At 43.6% G+C, this 20,505-nt stretch overlaps 1 protein-coding gene across 4 annotated transcripts in view; it reads right to left on the reverse strand.

Annotated features, from left to right (window-relative positions):
• Positions 1 to 20,505, reverse strand: part of SYT3 (synaptotagmin 3) — a 260,592-nt gene that overhangs the window by 81,508 nt on the left and 158,579 nt on the right. For all 4 annotated transcript variants that reach the window (XM_075328966.1, XM_075328965.1, XM_075328967.1 and 1 more), the window contains exon 4: positions 14,943 to 15,315. In XM_075328966.1, the coding sequence (XP_075185081.1) occupies positions 14,943 to 15,315 (373 nt within the window). The remainder of the gene's footprint in view (positions 1 to 14,942; positions 15,316 to 20,505) is intronic.

Raw genomic sequence — 20,505 nt, forward strand, 5'->3', positions numbered from 1 at the left:
CTACTATGCTCGGGTGCTCAGTACTAGTAACTAGTGATGAGCAGGCACTACCATGCTCGGGTGCTCAGTACTGGTAACTAGTGATGAGCAGGCACTACCATGCTCAGGTGCTCAGTACTGGTAACTAGTGATGAGTGGGCACTACCATGCTCGGGTGCTCAGTACTCGTAACTAGTGATGAGCGGGCACTACCATGCTCAGGTGCTCTGTACTTGTAACTAGTGATGAGCGGGCACTACTATGCTCGGGTGCTCAGTACTCGTAACTAGTGATGAGTGGGCACTACCATGCTCGGGTGCTCAGTACTGGTAACTAGTGATGAGCGGGCACTACCATGCTCGGGTGCTCGGTACTCGTAACTAATGATGAGCGGGCACTACCATGCTTGGGTGCTCAGTACTCGTAACTAGTAATCAATGGGCACTACCATGCACGGGTTCTCAGTACTCGTAATGAGCAGTTGGGAGGCTTGGATGGGCGCGACTAGTGTATCCGAGTATAATGGACGTCAAAGGGGAAGTTGAGCATTTTTCCAGGAACATGTTTGTTGTTTGGGAATTTTGTTTACTTGTATACATTTTTTGTTAAAAAGGTCCATGAAATAAGATTCTCCCCATCAGTACGATTACAGTGAGACAGTGAGAAACATGTCCAGTTTTTTAAATTATTTTAGTGGTGAAAAAAAATGTGAAGTTTGCAAAAAATACATTTTGGGGGTTGTGTCTCTATTTTCCAAGACTCAGAATGTTTTCATTTTTGGAGTCATGTGACTGGTTATTTTTTTGTGTGGCGAAGCATTGTTTTTACTGATACCATTTTGGGATATATATGACATTTTGATCGATAGTTACAGTATTTTTTTCTGATATTGCCGAGACCAAAACACCAAAACTTTGGTGTTCTTGAATTTTTTGGTTTGGTGTTCACCGACCAGGTTGTTTTTATAGATTGGACTTTTCTGATACCACATATTTGTATTTTTTATTTTAATCAATTAACAAAATAAATGCAAAGTAGGGGATTTTGTAGGATTAGATTCAGATTTGTGAGTAACCAATTAAACCAAACAGGTGACAGTAATGATTATTTTCATATGTTGGTTAAAACAGCTGTGTATAAGGCTTAAAACTATGCTGTGGCAAGACTGAGCTCAGAAACAAGACACAAGGTAGTTATACTGCATCATTAATGTCTCTTCCAGGCAAAGACTAAAAAGCAGATTGGATGTGCTGTTCAAGCTCTTAAAGAAGTACCAAAAAATGGGCTAGGTTGATGACCTCAGATTAGAAATAGTTGTCGGCCAAGGAAACTTAGTGCAGCAGATGAAAGATGCATCATCCTAAAATCCCTACCAAACTGAAAGCTGTCCAGCAGTGCCATCAGTTCAGAACTAACAGAAACTACTGGGACCAACTGCGCTCGTATATTATTTGGAGAAGTGGAAAAATTGTGGCCAAAGAACCACACCTAAATGGCTCTACTGTGCACAAAAGCATAGGAACTAGGGTGCCAAAAAATGGCAGCAGATGCTCTGAACTCAAAATGTGAAATATTTGTCGGTAACAGAATCCAGCTTGTGACAAGCAAGCACACTAACTTATAGTGAGTTTAATTGTTTTCTAATATTGCGCTGTCTTGCTTTTGCTTCTTAGTGCATTAAGAATGGAGAAAACAATGTGCAATTGAAATCGAAATGCAGTAAGACAGATGCCAGTTATATGAAGTCTGGCACTGTTACTTGCACTGCTACTAGCACCGCTCTTATCTCTTTCTCCCCATATAAATCAAAGTGAAGCTGGAAATAAAATTGCACAAATTGTGTATATGAATGTCCTGATGAAGATGTCTTGATGACTGTGACCAAAAAAATAATATGCTACCTTATACCATTTGGACATTGTGGCAGCACAGGAGCTAAACCCTTCCTTCATTTCCATTGTTTGATCCCCCTATAAATGAATCACTGTATTATTCACAAACTAATATACTGCTACTGTTGTACAAAACATTACTGTCTGGGGTATTTATCCAATGTTTTAAGGCTTAATCTTCTTATTTATATCACTGAGATGTGAGCTTTGACATACTCTCACTATTCACAATCATTCTAAAATGGCCGCTGCATTTCCTGCCTCAGCTTTTATACAGGTCATAATAATCTCTCATCATTGACTTTACTATACTGTGTGATGTAATAGCTGCAAGCCATTAGGGAGAAGCCCTCATGGTAGTGTCTGTGACATCTGCCCGGGATCACAGACTCAGGATGGCTGTCAAGGACAGACTAGAGGCTAGGTGCCCACTCAGCAGGATCCCAAGAACTCTAAAACCCTTTAACCCCTGTCCGGTGATCTGGAGTTACAACAAGGTCCAGGAGATCGCTGCCTATGGAAGGCTGCAATCCAGGAAAGAGTAGTCGTCAGGCAGGGTCCAAACCAGGAGGTACAAAAAGGGACAAAATCGGCAGGAAGGAGGGTGGTCAGGAAATCAGGCAGAGATCAAAACCGGAGATGGCAGCGAGGTACAAATCACAGTAGGCAGGAGTGTAGTCAGGAATATAGGCAGAGGTCAAAACCAGAGATGGCAGCAAAGTACAAAACATGGCAAGCAGGAGGGTAGTCAGAAAATCAGGCAGAGGTCAAAACCGGAGATGGCAGCAAAGTACAAAACACGGTAAGCAGGAGGGTAGTCAGGAAATCAGACAGAGATCAAAACCGGAGATGGCAGCAAAGTACAAAACACGGCAAGCAGGAGGGTAGTCAGGAAATCAGGCAGAGGTCAAAACCAGGGATGGCAGCAAAGTATAAAATACGGCAAGCAGGAGGGTAGTCAGGAAATCAGACAGAGATCAAAACCGGAGATGGCAGCAAAGTACAAAACACGGCAAGCAGGAGGGTAGTCAGGAAATCAGGCAGAGGTCAAAACCAGGGATGGCAGCAAAGTATAAAATACGGCAAGCAGGAGGGTAGTCAGGAAATCAGACAGAGATCAAAACCGGAGATGGCAGCAAAGTACAAAACACGGCAAGCAGGAGGGTAGTCAGGAAATCAGGCAGAGGTCAAAACATGGGGTACAGAAGTTCAGGAGCAGGGTGCGAACCAGAAACAAGCAGTATACTACAAGACTATATCTGGCGGCGACCAGCAGACGAGAAGGGGAATTAGAAGGGTGTGGTGCTTTCCCATTGGCTGTAGCTAAATGGTGGTAACTTCAGCTGGAAGACACACGCCACCTACAGTCAGCCAGTGGTACTGCAGGTCTCAGGGAAACCCAGCCTACTGGATGAGCAGAGCCTGCGCTCACCAGAGTCACTGGCGCCGACTTCTCCACTTTCACCAGCATTGCCCATGGTGGAAATACGGTGGCGCCTGGTGATGAAAGCAGAAGTCGTAGGAGCAGACTCTGGTGGGGATCGCACCAAATATTGATTTTATTTAGATTTTTCATGTTATTCATTAACTCTTTTTAAGTGCTAAAATAATCTATTAACTCTTCTATTTTTGGAATCATTTTTCGTATTTTTCAGCATTTCTTCTACATGTGCCTAAAACATTTGCACAATCTACATTAATGTGCCTACGAGACAACCTTCATCTTCCAATGTCATTCCTAACCACATGACACTGAGGGATCTGTATCCACACGTAAGGCTGTTTTTCTGCCGCGCAGTGAAACCCCCTCGTGGATTCCTATTTGTATGTGTTCACTTGACTGACATGAAACTAATTGTGTATGATATCTGAGATTTGCATATATAAACCCTTCAAGTACTCTAGGGGCACATTTCAATCCAATTGTTTAGATTCAATGCAAATTACATCTCCGGTGCCCCGCTTCTTATGATGTCTAAATCCAGTCTCCGCTGATTAGATGTATTACGGTTTATGCCAATAAAATGTTTTTTTTGTACGTAACCGGTGAAATAAGTATTGAACACGTCACCAATTTTCTATGTAACTATTTTAATAAGGCCCCCTTAACATGTCCGTGCAAAACACGAACGTTTTGCACGGTCCCTTGTGGAGTTCCGTTGGCCATCTGTGAGTCACTGTATGTGTATTCCGTGTGCTATCTGTGTGTCATCGTGTGTGTTCTCCGTGTGCCATCCGTGTGTCGTGTGCTGTCATTGTGACATCCGGATAGCAGACGAACAGCATGACCTTGTATACTTACCTGTCTCCGGCGCTGCTCTCACAATTGTTTCTGGGTTCGCAGTCAGTGCAGTGAATATTCATGAGGCATAATGAGCGGGACCCGGAAGCAAGAGCAGTGCCGGAGACAGGTAAGTATAAAAAGCCTCTTTTTTCAGTGACTTGTTTGTCCTCTGATACGTATCATACTGATGTCACATGGATCACATTAGTGTGACATCGCATACTACACGGACAGCATGACCTTGTTTACTCACCTATCTCTGGTACTGATGTCACACTTGCTTCTGGGTCCGCAATCAGTGTAGGGAATATTCATGAGGTATAATGAGCGGGACCCAGAAGTAAGAGCAGCACCAGAGATATGTAAGTAGAAAAAGCTTCTTTTTTTCAATGACTTGGTTGTCTTTGGGTACATGTCACACTGATGTGACATGGATCACATCAGTGTGACATCGGATTCTACACAAACAGCATGGCCTTCTTTACTCACCTATCTCCGGCGCTGCTGTCACACTTGCTTCTGGGTCCGCAGTCAGTGCAGTGAATATTCATGAGGCATAATGAACGGGACCCGGAAGCAAGAGCAGCACCAGAGACAGGTAAGTATAAAAAGCTTCTTTTTTTCAGTGACTTGTTTGTCATCCGGTACATGTCACACTGATGTCACATGGATCACATCAGTGTGACATTGGATACTACACAGACAGCATGATCTTGTTTACTTACCTATCTCTGGCGCTGCTGTCACACTTGCTTCCAGGTCTTCAGTCAGTGCAGTGAATATTCATGAGGTATAATGAATGGGACCAAGAAGCAAGAGCAGCGCCGGAGACAGGTAAGTATAAAAAGCCTCTTTTTTCAGTGACTTGGTTGTCGTCTGATATGTATCATACTGATGTCACATGGATCACATCAGTGTGACATCAGATACCACATGGACAGCATGAACTTGTATACTTACCTATCTCCATCACTGCTGTCACACTTGCTTCCGGGTCCGCAGTTATTGCAGTGAATATTCATGAGGCATAATGAGCAGTACCCGAAAAGCAAGGACAGCGCCGGAAACAGCAGCGCCGAAGACATGTAATTATAATAAGCCTCTTTTTTCTATGACTTGGTTGTCTTCCGATACGTGTCACACTGACGTCACACGGATCACATCAGTGTGCAGTCCGCGTGACATCCGTGCTGCTGGCCAGAAACGAACATGTCGCAGTGTGGAGTGCACGGACACGCGAGTGCTCTACAAGGTCCATGCGAAAACACAGAGGTGTGACCAAACCCATTGCATTTAATGGCTTTCCATGTGTCCGTGTCTCCGGTACGTGCGGAAACGGACACATGTACCAAAAACATGGATGTGTATGGGGGGCCAAAGGCTAAGTTCACATGTCCAGTAATCATCCATTAGAGCGGATCCAGCATTTTTGGCCATGTTTAAATAATTGATTTCAGTCGGATCTGGGATTTTTTTTTAACATTGGAGTCTATGGAAAATGGATCCGATAGCGGATTGATATTTAGCCATCCATTTTTCTTTAATTTGTAAAGGATCCATTTTTTTGCTTACTGGATCAGCTTCAAATGGAAGAGTAATAACAATCAATAGTAGCCTTAAGGGGGCTTTACACACTACGATATCGCAATGCGAAGTCGTTGGGGTCACGGAATTGGTGACGCACATCCGGCCGCATTAGCGATGTTGCTGCGTGTGACACCTATGAGCGATTTTGCATCATCACAAAAACGTGCAAAATCGCTCATCGGTGACATGGGGGTCCATTCTCAAATATCATTACTGCAGCAGTAACGAAGTTGTTCCTCGTTCCTGCGGCAGCACACATCGCTATGTGTGACACCGCAGGAACGAGGAAGCTCTCCTTACCTGCGTCCCGGCCGCAATGCGGAAGGAAGGAGGTGGGCGGGATGTTACGTCCCGCTCATCTCCGCCCCTCCGCTTCTATTGGGCGGCAGTTCAGTGACGCTGCTGTGACGTCGCTGTGACGCTTAACGAACCGCCCCCTTAGAAAGGAGGCGGTTCGCCGGTCACAGCGACGTCGCCGGGCAGGTAAGTAGTGTGACGGGTCTGGGCGATGTTGTGCGGCACGGGCAGCGATTTGCCCGTGTCGCACAACAGATGGGGGCGGGTACCCACGCTAGCGATATCGGTACCGATATCGCAGCGTGTAAAGCGGCCTTTAGGCTACTTTCACACATCAGTTTTTTAGCATCAGGCACAATCCGGCTTATGCCTGATGCAACGGTTCCGGCGCAGAATATGAAAAAACGGATGCACCGGATCCTTTTTTTTGACGGATCCGGTATACCGGATCCATCAAAAAACGGATCCGGAGCATCCATTTTTGCATCCGTTACGTCCGTTTTTTTTGCTGGATTTGTTTTTTTTTTTTCCCCAATGAATTGTAGCATGCGCAGTTTAAAAATAGACCGGCAGCATCCGTTTTTTGTCGCATTACGGCGTCTATAGCCTTCCATTGTAAATCACGACGAATCGCGCCGGATCTAGCACGATCCGGTTTTTTGTCAGAGACAAAAAAACGTTACAAGAGACATTCCATCCGGCCGCCGCATTAGCCAATAACGCCGGATGTGGCAAAAGCCGGATGCAACGCAATGCTATCAGGCACAATCCGGCGCTAATACAAATCAATGGGGAAAAAACGGATCCGGCGCCGGATCTGATTTATACGTTTTTTTTCCGGATGGTGCCTGATGGAAAAAAACTGATGCGTGAAAGTAGCCTAACAGATCCGTTTTCTACAGACTCCAATGTTAAAAAAAATCCAACGGATTTGCGTGTGCATAACTTTTTTGCCCTAGGATTGCTGCTGGATCTAACAGATGCTTACTTGACATGTAAACGTAGCCTAATTGTGATATTGACATGAAATTTTCACCAGATGTCGGTAACAACTCATCCAATCCACACAGGCAAATAAATCAAACCATAGATGTCCATGAATTAAGTGATGTGTAATAATGAGAAATGACACAAGGGAAAAGTATTGAACACATGAAGAGTAGTGCAAAAGCCATGTAAAGTCATGAATACTGAAATCTATCAGTAATTAGAAAGCAATCCTGCTACTTAGTGAAAAATAATATCAGCTTGGTTCAACTGATGGTCTAAAAAAAGATGTTTCGTTACTAAGGTGGCACACAAGAAACATCTCATGATTGGTAAAACCAGTGAGCTGTCTCGATACCTTTGCAACCATATTGTTGCAAAAAATACTGATGGCATTGGTTAAAGAAGAATTTCTAAACTACTGAAGGCAAGAACATAATGTCACCAATAACTGGCCATGACAAGGAGCTCCCCACAAGATTTCAGACAGAGGAGTAAAAGTATTATCAGAAGAGTTGTCCAAGAGCAAAGAACCACCTGTGGAAAACTACAGAGAGACCTGGAAGCAGCAGGTGCAATTTTTTATTTTTTTAAAAAAATAAGTAATGCACTAACCCTCCATGGCCTGTTTGCACGCTCCTGTATGCATGATCCTGTATGCACGCTCCTGTATGCATGATCCTGTATGCACGCTCCTGTATGCATGATCCTGTATGCACGCTCCTGTATGCATGATCCTGTATGCACGCTCCTGTATGCATGATCCTGTATGCACGCTCACTAGGCAAGAATTCATTGCTAAACAATAGCATGTTCAAGCATATTTAAAGTTTGCTCAGCAACAATTAGACAAGCCTGTGAAATACTAAGAGAATTTAGTCAGGTCAGGTGAAATCAAAATTGAATTCTTTGAATGGCACTACAAACCCCATTTTTAGAGGCCAAAAAGCACTACTTATCACCCCCAAAAAACATCATAACAACAGGGATGGCAGGAGGTGGGAACATCATGGTTTGGGGCTGTTTATCAGCATCGGCAAACTTCATCTGATTGAAGGAAGGACGAAAGGACAAATGTACTTGATAATAATCTGCTGCATCTACTAGGAAGAGGAGGATAAAAGGACATTTCAGCAAGACAATGATCCCAAACACAGCCAAAGAAAGAAAATAAAGCTGCTAGAATGGCCGAGCCGATCACCAGAGCTGAATCCAATAGAAAATATATGGAAGCACTAAAGCTCAGAGATCATAGAAGGAGACGGGACCTGCAGGATGTGAAGAGTGTTTGTGTGGAAGAATGGGCCAAAATCCCACCTGAGCAACGCAAGCAACAAGTTTCTCCATACAGGCGGTGTCTTGAAGCTTCGCCAACCCAAGGTTTTTGGACAAAGTATTAAATACATTTCAGGAAGTGTATTCAATACTATTTCCCTGTGTCATTTCTCATTATTACACATAACTTAAGATATGGAGATCTAGGGTTTCATTTCTTTGTCTGTGTGGATCCGATGGGTTGTTACCGACATCTGGTGGGAAATTCATGTCAATTGCAATTTTAGAAATATATTTACTTAGAAAATTGGTGACGTGCTCAATACTTATTTCATTAAAATACTTTCTAGAACTTCTTCATGAGTTTCAAATAAAGTTGAACCAAAAATATTTGCAGGACCCGCGTCCAGGTCATCATGGTATCCATACTCTGCTCCATGTACATGTTCAAGCAGTTGTTCCTGTCTCCTGAGCCACATAATTCTCAGGGGTAAGATTTGAAGATTCGGAGGGGGTCTCAGGATTTAGACCCCATTCTAGACAGGTGCTCCTGTCTCCTGAGCTACACACTTCTCAGTGGTGAGATTTGAGCATTTGGTGGAGGTCTCTGGATTGAGACCCCATTCTATCTGCTTCCAAATAAAAGGACACTCAAATATCACAAAAATAACAAAGGTCTACTAAACCTTTAAAGGCTGTAACATGGTGGAGGGTATGTATCACGAAGGTTGTGTAAACCTGGATGTCCACTCTCGTACTTGTGGTGCCATAAGGCTTATTAGGGCATTCCAGGAACAGGTTTTATAGGGAAAGCCATAGAGATGGGCCGGTCTGGCTATCCATAAACCTCCTCCCAGGGGTGTGTCTCAGATCTTGAAATGGAGACTGATTGTTTGACACATGGTCAGACAGTTGTGACGCCTCCAGAAGGAGTCCTATGAGAGAGGGAGGATTAGCTTCTTCTGATGGTGGTCAGTGTGTGGAGGTAAGAAGGCCTCCTTTGAGAAGGTCCTGTGCTGGGACTTGAAAAAAAGAAAACACAAATACAAAAAAAGATCTGGCTTTACCTGTAATGAGTCCCCAATCCGATGTTACCTTTACTCTTGTTTAATCTCGCCTTCCACTCCAGCTGCCATTGTCGTGATCTTCTTTTTTTTTACATTGAGCACTTCTTTACTTTCCCAAGAAGCCTAGCTGTTTGGTTTGTCACAGCTGAGACACTTCTACCCTCTGTGTCAAGCCATTCCACCTACAAAGCACCCTCCTGAGACTTCTATATAGCCTAAAGATGGATAAATCATTGTGCTACACTGACTCTCTGTCATGCGGTGTTCAGTTCCACAATCGTGGGGTGCCACACCGATGTTGGACTCTGTTCACATTGTAGCATCTGACAGGCAACCTGAGGTCACCTAGTTGCTCAGTCTGAGCCGGGCATCGGCTGATTCATTTCCATTGCCCCCCCCCCAGCCCTGCAGGAGTTAATTCTTATTGATTTGTGTTTGGCTTCAAGGAGCAGGTTGCTAATTACCACCCACAGCTATCTCTTTCCTATTTAAAGTATGGGAACCTGTGGTTCTGAGCCGATTATAGCTTCAGCATAGCTCCAGCGATTCCAGTCTTTGTGGTGATCCAGTCTTTGGTCATCTGTAGTTGCTATTTTGCGTGGTATGGAAGCTTCCTTGTCAGTCCTTCACAAAACTGTCCCACTGACCCCGGTCAGTATTCACACATGGTTCCTAATTCCATTACCTTCACTACAGGTTTCCTTCCAGCATGTTGCAGCCCTCCATACACTACCTCCTGTCAGTCTCTACACCTTTCCCAGAGGCTCCTTCCTACAGCCCAGCACTTTCCCTGCTGGCTGCAGTCTCTCTCCATGTGCCAAACAACAGATTCCATTAAATCTCTCATGTGACCTGTCAGACATATGTTAAACACACCCATGGGTGGATTATGTAGGTGGCCAGACCCACCATCTCTCCAGCCACCTGTGATCCTGATCCTGCAAATACTACAGCAAACATTTGGCACTAAAAGTACCAGCTCTCCTCAGGATCACACCACTTATGTGGTATATGCCAGCCATTAATAATGTAGCCGGTCACCTTCTCACAACGTATATAGTCTCTCCTTTACGTTTGACTGCAGTATGTATGAGTTTTTGTTCTCCCTTGTGTGTCATTTCTGTGGGGTTTTGTTGTGTTTCCAGCCTGTCCCAAGGGTGGGGGAGACTTCAAAGCAGGAGAGGAGAAGGTGTTAACACCACCCATTCACCAGAAAAGATGTAAACTTATTGATTAACAAATAATTCTTTTATTCCTTAGGTCTATGTGTTTCGAGGTATAGAACCTCTTCCTCAGGACCAAACAATCAACAATACAATAGATTTATTGTTGATTCTTTTGGTCCTTCGAAACTCGTAGACCTATGGAATAATATAATTATTAGTCAATCAACAAGTTTACATCTTTTCTGGTGAATGTGTGGTGTTAACACCTTCTCCTCTCCTGCTTCGAAGACTCGTCCACGTGGGGCTGCGGCAGCTGCCATTATCTGCATGCTATCTGTAGTGGTTGTGACCCTCACAACCACACAAGGTGAGTGTATATTATTAGACATTTACCTTTCATTTATATGGTAAGACCCTATCAGTGCTTTTTTTTTCTAGTCTTATCAAGGGTGGGGGAGAGGGGGAGTATTATCAGGGCTCAACAGGATTCAGGGTCATGGTGGGGGCTCGCACCTGGTTACCATCAAGTCTACCTCAGAGATAAGGGACAGCACAGGGTCTCAAGTCTGAGGGCTAGCCGAGGGGCCCCTGATCTTTCATTTCTTACCCCGTGATGCCCTCCTAACACTCTTCCTACTCCATCTACCATGAGCTCAGTGTACTGTAAAGGATTAATGAATCATATAATGTATTCACTAATTATAATATAATTTGGTGAAGCCTAGCACCATCCTTTTGGTCACTAGTTGATAAGCCTACTATTCCACTCAAACGTGCACGGTCTTTGTCACATTTTCACTCCCTTCCTCTCTGATCACATCCCTAGATACTCCATGACATTACCGCTCAGATCACATTTCTCTGGGAGCTGCCGGCTAAGTTCTGCCTTTCATTGTACCAGGTTTCCAGTATTCGAGCCCTTTTATTTGAAAAATCAGAAATGGTCCAAGATCAAAGACTTCCCCAACATGATCGAAGCGTATAATTTTGAGAAAAAACAGAAAAGTCATCACAAGAGTAGAATGCAGCGGTTGAATAGTGAAGGACTATTATCGAGCTTCATCCAGCCCGGTAATAATTGCATTTCCAGTGTATCCGGATCAGTACACTTATGTGTATAATTATATAATATGTAGTCTTCCTTTGGAGGAGTGAATATTTTATGAAAACATACTGCGCAACAAAAGTTAACATTATTTTCGGAAGACGTATAAAGCTAATGAGAATTAATAAGGAGCAGCCAGTGGACAGATAATTATGCAGTCATGGAATTACATCTATGGTTTTATGCAAGAGAAGTCAATGAAACTCTTCAAATTAAGAGAGACTTTCCAAAGTCTCCCTGAGGTCTAGTAATAAAAGTGCTGTATATTTAATGTTATATGTGTGCGGTAAACTCAAAATCGTGCCAAAGCGAGCAAGCGGCCAAAAACCTACTAAGAAGACAAGCTCATGTGTGGAGAGGAAGTCTACGGGGAGATGTAGCGTAACTATTACCGGATATTATAGGGGGGGTGTAGAAGAAGGTTAGCAAATAAATAAAAACATTGGCAGATGTAATTACAGCCAACTAATGCAAAGAAATTGCTTGATGATCATTCGCTGATTGGATAATCGGTATACTAATGACTAGAGGAGCCAATGGAGATCCACCAATTTGGTTGATTGGAAGGTGTGCAGATGAGGGCTATGGTCAGTTTTGCCGTAAATATCAACTGCAGGACAAATACATTTGCTCATCTGTTATCAGGTTATTAAATAAAGCCCACTATATCGTTACCGAAATGGCTAGCGAGCGTACCCACCCCCATTGGTTGTGCGTCACGGGCAAATCGCTGCCCGTGGCGCACAACATTGTTAACACCCGTCACATGGACTTATCATCCCTGCAACGTTGCTGTGGCCGGCGAACCGCTTCCTTTCTAAGGGGGCGGTTCGTGCGGCGTCACAGCGACGTCACACGGCAGCCGTCCAATAGAAGCGGAGGGGCGGAGATGAGTGGGTGAAATATCCCGCCCACCTCCTTCCTTCCGCATTGCGTGCAGCCACAGGTACGATGTAGTTTCTCGTTCCTGCGGTGTCACACATAGCGATGTGTGCTGTCGTAGGAACGACGAACAACATCGTACCTGCAGCAGCAATGATATTTGGGAAAGGAATGACGCGTCAACAATCAACGTTAAGGTGAGTAATTTTAATCATTAACGGTTGTTCCTGCGTTTCACACACAACGACGTCGCTAACAAGGCCGGATGTCCGTGACCCCAACGACATCTTGTCAGCGATGTCGTTGCATGTAAAGCAGCCTTAAGACTAAAGGGACCCATGCACATTAACTTTTATAGACTGTTGGTCGAACAGTGCTGTCACGGCGCGGACTAGGAGAGAGTCCGGCGTCAGCCAAAACACACTACAACAGTGGTTACACCATGACAAACAAGGGGTACACCGGGGACACTTTAACAATTTAGGGCCCTAGAACTAGTGAGAGGGAAGATGGAAACCTCCTCCACTTATCTGCCACTGCACCCTGCACTCCTAGCCAGTCCCTATACAGGTTCCTCACCTGTCACCGAGCAGGAACCTGAAGCCCTGAGATGACCCTACAATAGTCCCTGGCTAGGGAGTGGACAGGTGAGGGATGCTAGCCCCAACCCTGCACTACAACAACACACCGGGGAAGAAAGACAGACAAAACACACAACAACAAGAGTAACACCACAATAAACATGGGGTACACCGGGGACGCTTTAACAACAGAGTGTCCTAGAACTAGTGAGAGGGAAGATGGAAACCTCCTCCACTTACCTGCCACTATACCCTTCACTCCTAGCCAGTCCGAACCTGTCGCCGAACCTGCAGGAACTTGAAGCCCTAAGATGACCCTACAATAATCCCTGGCTAGGGAGTGGGCAGGTGAAAGATGCTAGCCCCACCGCTGCACTGAAACAACACACCAAGGAATGAAGACAGATGGGGGGAACACAACAACAGAATGCTGCAGTCAGCACCACGATTGCAGCCACCGCAGCAACTATGGCAGAGGCATTCAGCAGCTCCTTCCACCTTTAGGCCCAGCATCCAAATGGTAAAGAGAATAACCGGTACCCTTTGCTGGTAGCAGAGGGTATATAAAGAGACTGGGAGTGGTCCCAAACCAGAAACACCTGGGATGGTAATTAGCCTGCTTGCTGGCAAGGAATACTGACATTAACCCTACAACTGCCAAAAGAAAGGAAAACATGTTTAATATTGAGAGTCAAGAATGGAAATGACTCTCAAGTCCTGAATCTATCACTAGTCTGATAATGCAGAGAGACAGCCATGACAGGTGCACATCAGATTACAGTCAGCCATCTCGGCCATAACTCCCATACACAGGACCACTTGTTTGGTCGAGCACTCCTGTGCTCTCTATGAGAATGCTGACGAAAGATATCTCGCCAGTGGCTTATATTAGGGAAAACAATGCAACTGGCAGTCGGATATCAGACATGCCCGATCAACATCTCTCTTGATAATCAGTTGACTGGCGGATGCGGCCAACGTTACACTAATGTGAATGATAGGGTTAAGGGGCCGCATACACAATATATAGCTAACAGCTGAATAATTATTCAGCCGATTTTTTGGCTACAGCTATCTCTCCTCACTCCACCATTCATGGTGGAGCTCGCGCGGTTGAGAGCTTCTTCTATGTTCTGAGAAAGCTAGTTATCTCACCAAGAGCTAATCGATAGATTGTCCTCACATCATCTGGCCATATAATGTTTTTTTGCTGTGACCTAACTATCTTTGACGTCAAGATTTGGACATACCTCTTTTTTTAGATTTGAAGGGAGATGAGCTACCATCTGAGATTTCTGGTGACGGTATACTTCTGCCTTCTTACGGAGAATACATGCATGCTTTGTTGACCTGAGTATTCAAGTATATAGTGAAGGAGTTGGGAGGAATAGATAGTGGACCAAATGAACACTTTACAGCTATCTAATGTGTATGATTGGTTTAAAAAATCATGGACAGGGCCTTTAACCAAATCTATGTCATGCCATAGCCTGCCATTGTCTGGTGCAGGCCCAAAGAGAACCTCTGTGTCCATGATTTTATATGACTGCATGCAGAAGTTTGGAAAGGCCCATTGATGCAAATATTATGGTATTCTCCAATGTATTCCATATACTGAAGGTGATCTACCCTAGAGGGACTGCATTCTGGGAAAAGATATGATGTCTCAAAGAGGCCGCAAATTGCAGGTCAAGTAGAGCCAATGTGCCAGTGGTATAACAGGACTGTCTGTGCCTATGCACAAGTGTTGTTCATAAAGCTTGTGTATAGGCAACTTAAAACATATTGATACAACCTACAAACTGAAAAGCAATCAAAAGGTAAAATGGAGGATTCTTACCTGGTCGTTGGAGCAATATTAGCCACTTGCTGGTGTGACTGTGCATAAGGCATCTGAGATTCCTTGGCCACACCCTGGCTGTCAACCGGTATGTCAGGAGATGTCTGACTTATTTTAATGTTGGCTTCTGGGTAAGAGTCCATGTCTAAATAAGAACGTTCCGGCATCTCCTGTCCAAGCTCCACACGTTCCACCAATAAGTCCCCATAGTGGGAGTGGTGGAGGTGGCCATGGTGTCCATGATCCTTTTTCTGAGTTGAACCTTTGTCCCTCCATGGAATCCAACATAACTTCCAAGAGACAAAAAGTAAGACTCCAAGGAGAACTATTCCACAGAAGGTGACAATGACCGATAAGAGACTGACAGAGACATCTGGAAGAAAAGATTAACAGGAATTAGTAGGAATATGTGCAACAATTAACTCAATCACAATTAAGATAGTCGGGGTCACCATGGCATATGGCCAACCATGTAATTCCATTCACAATAATCAAGTTAGAGATCTATTGGGTCGCTGGTGCTGAATGCTGATATAACACATAGATTTGACCTCAAAGTACAATGAAAAAGCCAGAAACCATGTGCTGTATTTACTGGGGCCCTTCACTATGGGGGTAGAACAACAAGTTCTGTCTATCAACTTTGATATGTAACAGCCAAGTGCTGTCCCTCAACTCTGATGTCTATCCGCCAAGTTCTTAGTAAGCGAATATGTCTGGCTCACAGTTACGATCCGCCAAGTTCTGTCCCTCAACTCTGAAGTCTAATCGCTAATTTTTGTTCCTCAATTCTGATGTGTAACCACCAAGTTCTGTCCCTCAACTCTAATGTGTAACCACCAAGTTCTGGATCCAGCTGAGACTTGCAACCCAAGGGGGACCAAAAGGTCTGTCTCTCAACTGTGATGTGTAACGACCAAGTTCTGGTCCTCAACTCTGATGGGTGATGACCAAGTTCTGTCCTTCAACTCTGATGTGTAACCACCAAGTTTTGTCCCTAAAATCTCATGTGTAACCATAAAGTTCTGTCCCTCAATTCTGATGTCTAACTGCCAAGTTTTGTCCCTCAACTCTGATTGCAAACCACCAAATTGTCCCTCAACTATAATGTGTAACCACCAAGTTATATTCTTCAACTGCCAGGTTCTGTCCCTCAACTCTGATGTGTAACCACAAAGTTCTGGATCCACCTGCAACCCAAGGGGGATTAAAAGGTCTTTCTGCCCAGTGTGTGGGGTCTAGGAATTTAAAGTTGCATCTCTGCTTTAGAAATTGGAAGTCTTTTTGAGCAAATTTTTTTGTGTGTATGATAAAAGACCACATCAATGCCACCCCTCCACGAAGGGGTTTTCCAATGAACAACATATACTGTGGATAGGTGATAAATGTGTGATATGTGTAGATCTGACTTCAGAAACCTTAAGCAATCCCAATAGCGGGGTCAAAAAAGTCCGGTGTGAATGGAGTAGTGGTATGCACCTGTGACCACCACTTCCATAGGCGTTGCATGAAGTTGTGGTTACACATGTGAACTACTACTCCATTCTGACCCCATTCTACTCCATTCTACTCCATTCTGACCCCATTCTACTCCATTCTACTCCATTCGGACCCCATTCTACTCCATTCTACTCCATTCGGACCCCATTCTACTCCCTTCAGACCCCATTCTACTCCATTCTGACCCAATTTTACTCCATTCTACTCCATTCTGACCCCATTCTACTCCATTCTACTCCTTTTCAGACCTCGTCCTACTTCATTCTGACCCCATTCTACTCCATCCTGAGAATCAGTGAAGGTTTCATCAGTCGGACGCCACCTATAATACGTTTCTCACATATTTGTGATTAGTTAACTTGGTAGCCCTCCACTCTTGCAGTGAAGATAATCCACAGTCCTTAACATTACGCTGCATCCTTCTTAAAGATGACGTTTCTCCTCCGAATACAAAACTACAATATAAATAAAAGAACTTATTCTACAAAACTAAAATGAAAATGTAAATTCTTCTCATCCCAAGTCAATATTAACATTTATGAAGCTCATAAAAATCTATCATTACTTTTCATTTAAAAGTCATCCTTCAGACACAGCGCTGAGGCCCCTAGCGGGAACCCATTGTCTCTATGCAAATGGAGTATGAAAACCTGTCTTCTTACCAGGAGCTCATGACCTTCTTGGTATTAACTGAGCAGAGAGCACAAAAAAGAACATATCTGATTGAAAACATTCTGATTAACTCCTCTTTATTGAAAGTATTACCAATGGTTCATTGCATCATGTGTGTAGGCCGCAGCATAAAACCACAAAACTCCGTTCTAGGTAGATCAAGGTATATAAAGGAGAAGATGACTAGATAATGGTAAAGGAAGCAGGATAGTGTATTTAGAAGAGTGTCATGCAGCCAGGGAGAACATGTCCTGACTTAGTGAGAAGGGTTCGAAGATGGCGTTGGACCTGCTAAAAAAGATAATGATCTTGACATCTAATGAGGGAGTTTCATATGGACCTACTCTGGACAATAATAACTAAATATATTGAGCCTACCGAAGGAAATTGTCACTGAATTGCAGGTCCTGAATATTGCAAGTGTTAGTGATCCACATCCAGCCAGTAGTTTGTATCGAGAGTGAATTCAAGTCAAAATGCCATGGATTAAGACAATGACATTGCAGCCTCTTAAGTCCCGTAATGATCTGTCATGAATTACATTATGAGATGTCTTGAGAGTCTGTTCTGATTTTTCTGGTGGTAACTGCTAAGTTTTGTGCCTCAATTCTGATGTGCAACCACCAAATTCTGTCCATCAACTCTGATGTCTAACTGCCAAGTTCTGTCTCTTAACTTTGATATGTAACACCCAAGTTCCGTTCCTCAACTCTGATGTGTAATAACCAGGTTCTGTCGCTCAACTCTGATTTCTATCCACCAAGTTCTATCTCTCATCTCTGATGTCTGACCTTCAATTTCTGTTCCTCAACTCTGATGCGTAACCACCAAGTTCTGTCCCTCAACTCTGATGTGTAATAACCAAGTTCTGTCCCTCAACTCTGATTTCTAGCCACCAAGTTCTAGTTCAAGTTGTGATGTCTAACTGCCAAGTTCTGTCTCTCATCTATGATGTCTAACCGTCAATTTCTGTTCCTCAACTCTGATGTGTAACCACCAAGTTCTGTCCCTCAACTCTGATGTGTAATAACCAAGTTCTGTCCCTCAACTCTGATTTCTAGCCACCAAGTTCTATCTCTCATCTCTGATGTCTGACCTTCAATTTCTGTTCCTCAACTTTGATGCGTAACTACAAAGTTCCGTCAATCAACTGTGATATGTAACGACCATGTTCTGTCCCTCAACTCTGATGTGTAACTGCCAAGTTCTGTTCCTCATCTCTGATGTCTAATCATCAATTTCTGTTCCTCAACTCTGATGTGTAACCACCAAGTTCTGTCAAACAACTCTGATGTCTAACCAAGTTGTCCCTCAACTGTGATGTGTAACCGCCAAGTTTTGTTCTTCAACTCTGATGTGCATCTGCCAAGATATGTCACTCAACTCTGATGTGTAACCACCAAATTCTGTTCCTCAACTCTGATTGCAAAGCGCCAAGTTGTCCCTCAACTGTGATGTGTAACGATCAAGTTTTGTTCTTCAACTCTGATGTGCAACTGCCAAGTTCTGTCCTTCAACTCTGTCATGTAGCGACCAAGTTCTTTCCCTCAACTCTGATGTGTAACCACCAAGTTCTGTCCCTCAACAGTGATCTGTATCCAGCAAGTTCTTTCCCTCAACTGTGATATGTAGCTGAGAAACCCTTTGCCTTAAGACAAATGTGGAAATTATGTTTTTATTCTTTTCTTAACTAATGTATTCTTTTATTAACTGATATGTTAATTGCCTTATGGAATTGAACCTTGCCGAGACAATGTTACTCACTGATATGTGACCCAGAGAGGACATTGTTGCACAGAACAGTAAGAATAGCCACAGTCGGTTAGCATCCATATATTGACTACAATGCCCAACCCCACACAGCTCTATTGAACTAAACATAGAATACTATCGAATCTTTCTTAATTAAATTTGTTAGAAATTTCCCACAAATTTTAGATTATGGTGAATCTGATGAATTTTATTGTATGAATACAGCAAAAACCTGGCTAGACCTCTTTGACCATGCCCGTATGCACATATGGTGTACCTGGTGGTAAGGTGGTAAGGTGACAACACACATTGGACACAATTTCTACTAAATGGAAGAATCTCATCTCTTTGTTTCCCCGACAGTGATGGCTTGTTGAGGACGTGCTAAGCTCGTCGGAGTGAGCCATAGGCTCCGGACGTGGCTTCAATATCAATGTAGCACACAACTGCATATGGTTAAGTAATCAATACAAGGATCAGAGGAAGTGTTTCCCGTGAGTGATAACCTATTGATTACGAACAGACTGCACACAGAACAGGCAGCACGGGGGACAATGCATCGGAAGCATCGCCCAGGGGACGCTCACGAGTGTCCATCTGGAACAAAGAGAATCATCACCCTAATACGCGGGAGGAACACAATTCTGTGCAGAATGATTGTTTCTGTGTCTCCAGAGAATTTACAAGTTAAAAGCTAAAAACAATTACCTAAAGTGCTATTTCTCATCATCTAAAAACCGTGTGGCTTCTGAGCGCTACTTATCTCCAGTCTAAGGGCTCATTCATACAGAGAAAACTGTCCTGAGTTTTTTCAGAATTTGATAAGTGTCACTTTTTACCATCAGCGTTTGATCCGAATTTCACCAATTTTTCTGGCATCCAAGTGTTGTCCAATTCTTTCATGGACTCATTGGCTTGCATTGCCAATTTCAATATGAGACTCGGATCGACATCAATATTTCTTAGCAATTTTTCATGGACAGCTTGATCTGGGAAAAATCACGGCCCCCGTCACTACTGTAGGTATGAGTGTTGTCCGTGAAAAACACGGAGAGCCCTCGAATGCAAAAAAATGAACGTGCGACTTAATCACAGGTTTATTTTGGTCTTAATTTTTGAACAAGGCAAAGGCTGGATTGAAACATCCATGTGTCACAGTCTGAGCATGAAAATATATACAGCTGCACTCTGAAAAGCAAAAATATGTAAATATTGAATATAGGAATTATGGTTTTACTGCTATTGGAACTACGTTTAAAATGAGATACTTTGCTTATAAATTGGCCAATTCATGTGAGCCCGACGGCCAACGACAAGGCGTATAGAGATACACCTTGTCATTGACTGTCGGGCTCACATGAATTGTACTTGTCAGGACACTGTCCTAAATGCCTCTGTCCAGGTTAAAAATCGTACAAGTATTGGGCAGGTAGGATCCAGCTAAAATGAAAACACCCTGGCCGAAGAGCAGGTTTTTAACCTGGATAGAGGCATATTAGGATAGGGTCCGACAAAGATATGCCTTGTCATTGGCTGTCAGGCTCACATGAATTGTCCTTGTCAGGACCCTTTCCTGATATGCCTCTATCCAGGTTAAAAATGCTACAAGTAATGGGTAGGTAGGATCCAGCTAAAATGA

Source organism: Anomaloglossus baeobatrachus, chromosome 11 (genome assembly GCF_048569485.1).
Source record: "Anomaloglossus baeobatrachus isolate aAnoBae1 chromosome 11, aAnoBae1.hap1, whole genome shotgun sequence".
Taxonomy (NCBI): domain Eukaryota; kingdom Metazoa; phylum Chordata; class Amphibia; order Anura; family Aromobatidae; genus Anomaloglossus; species Anomaloglossus baeobatrachus.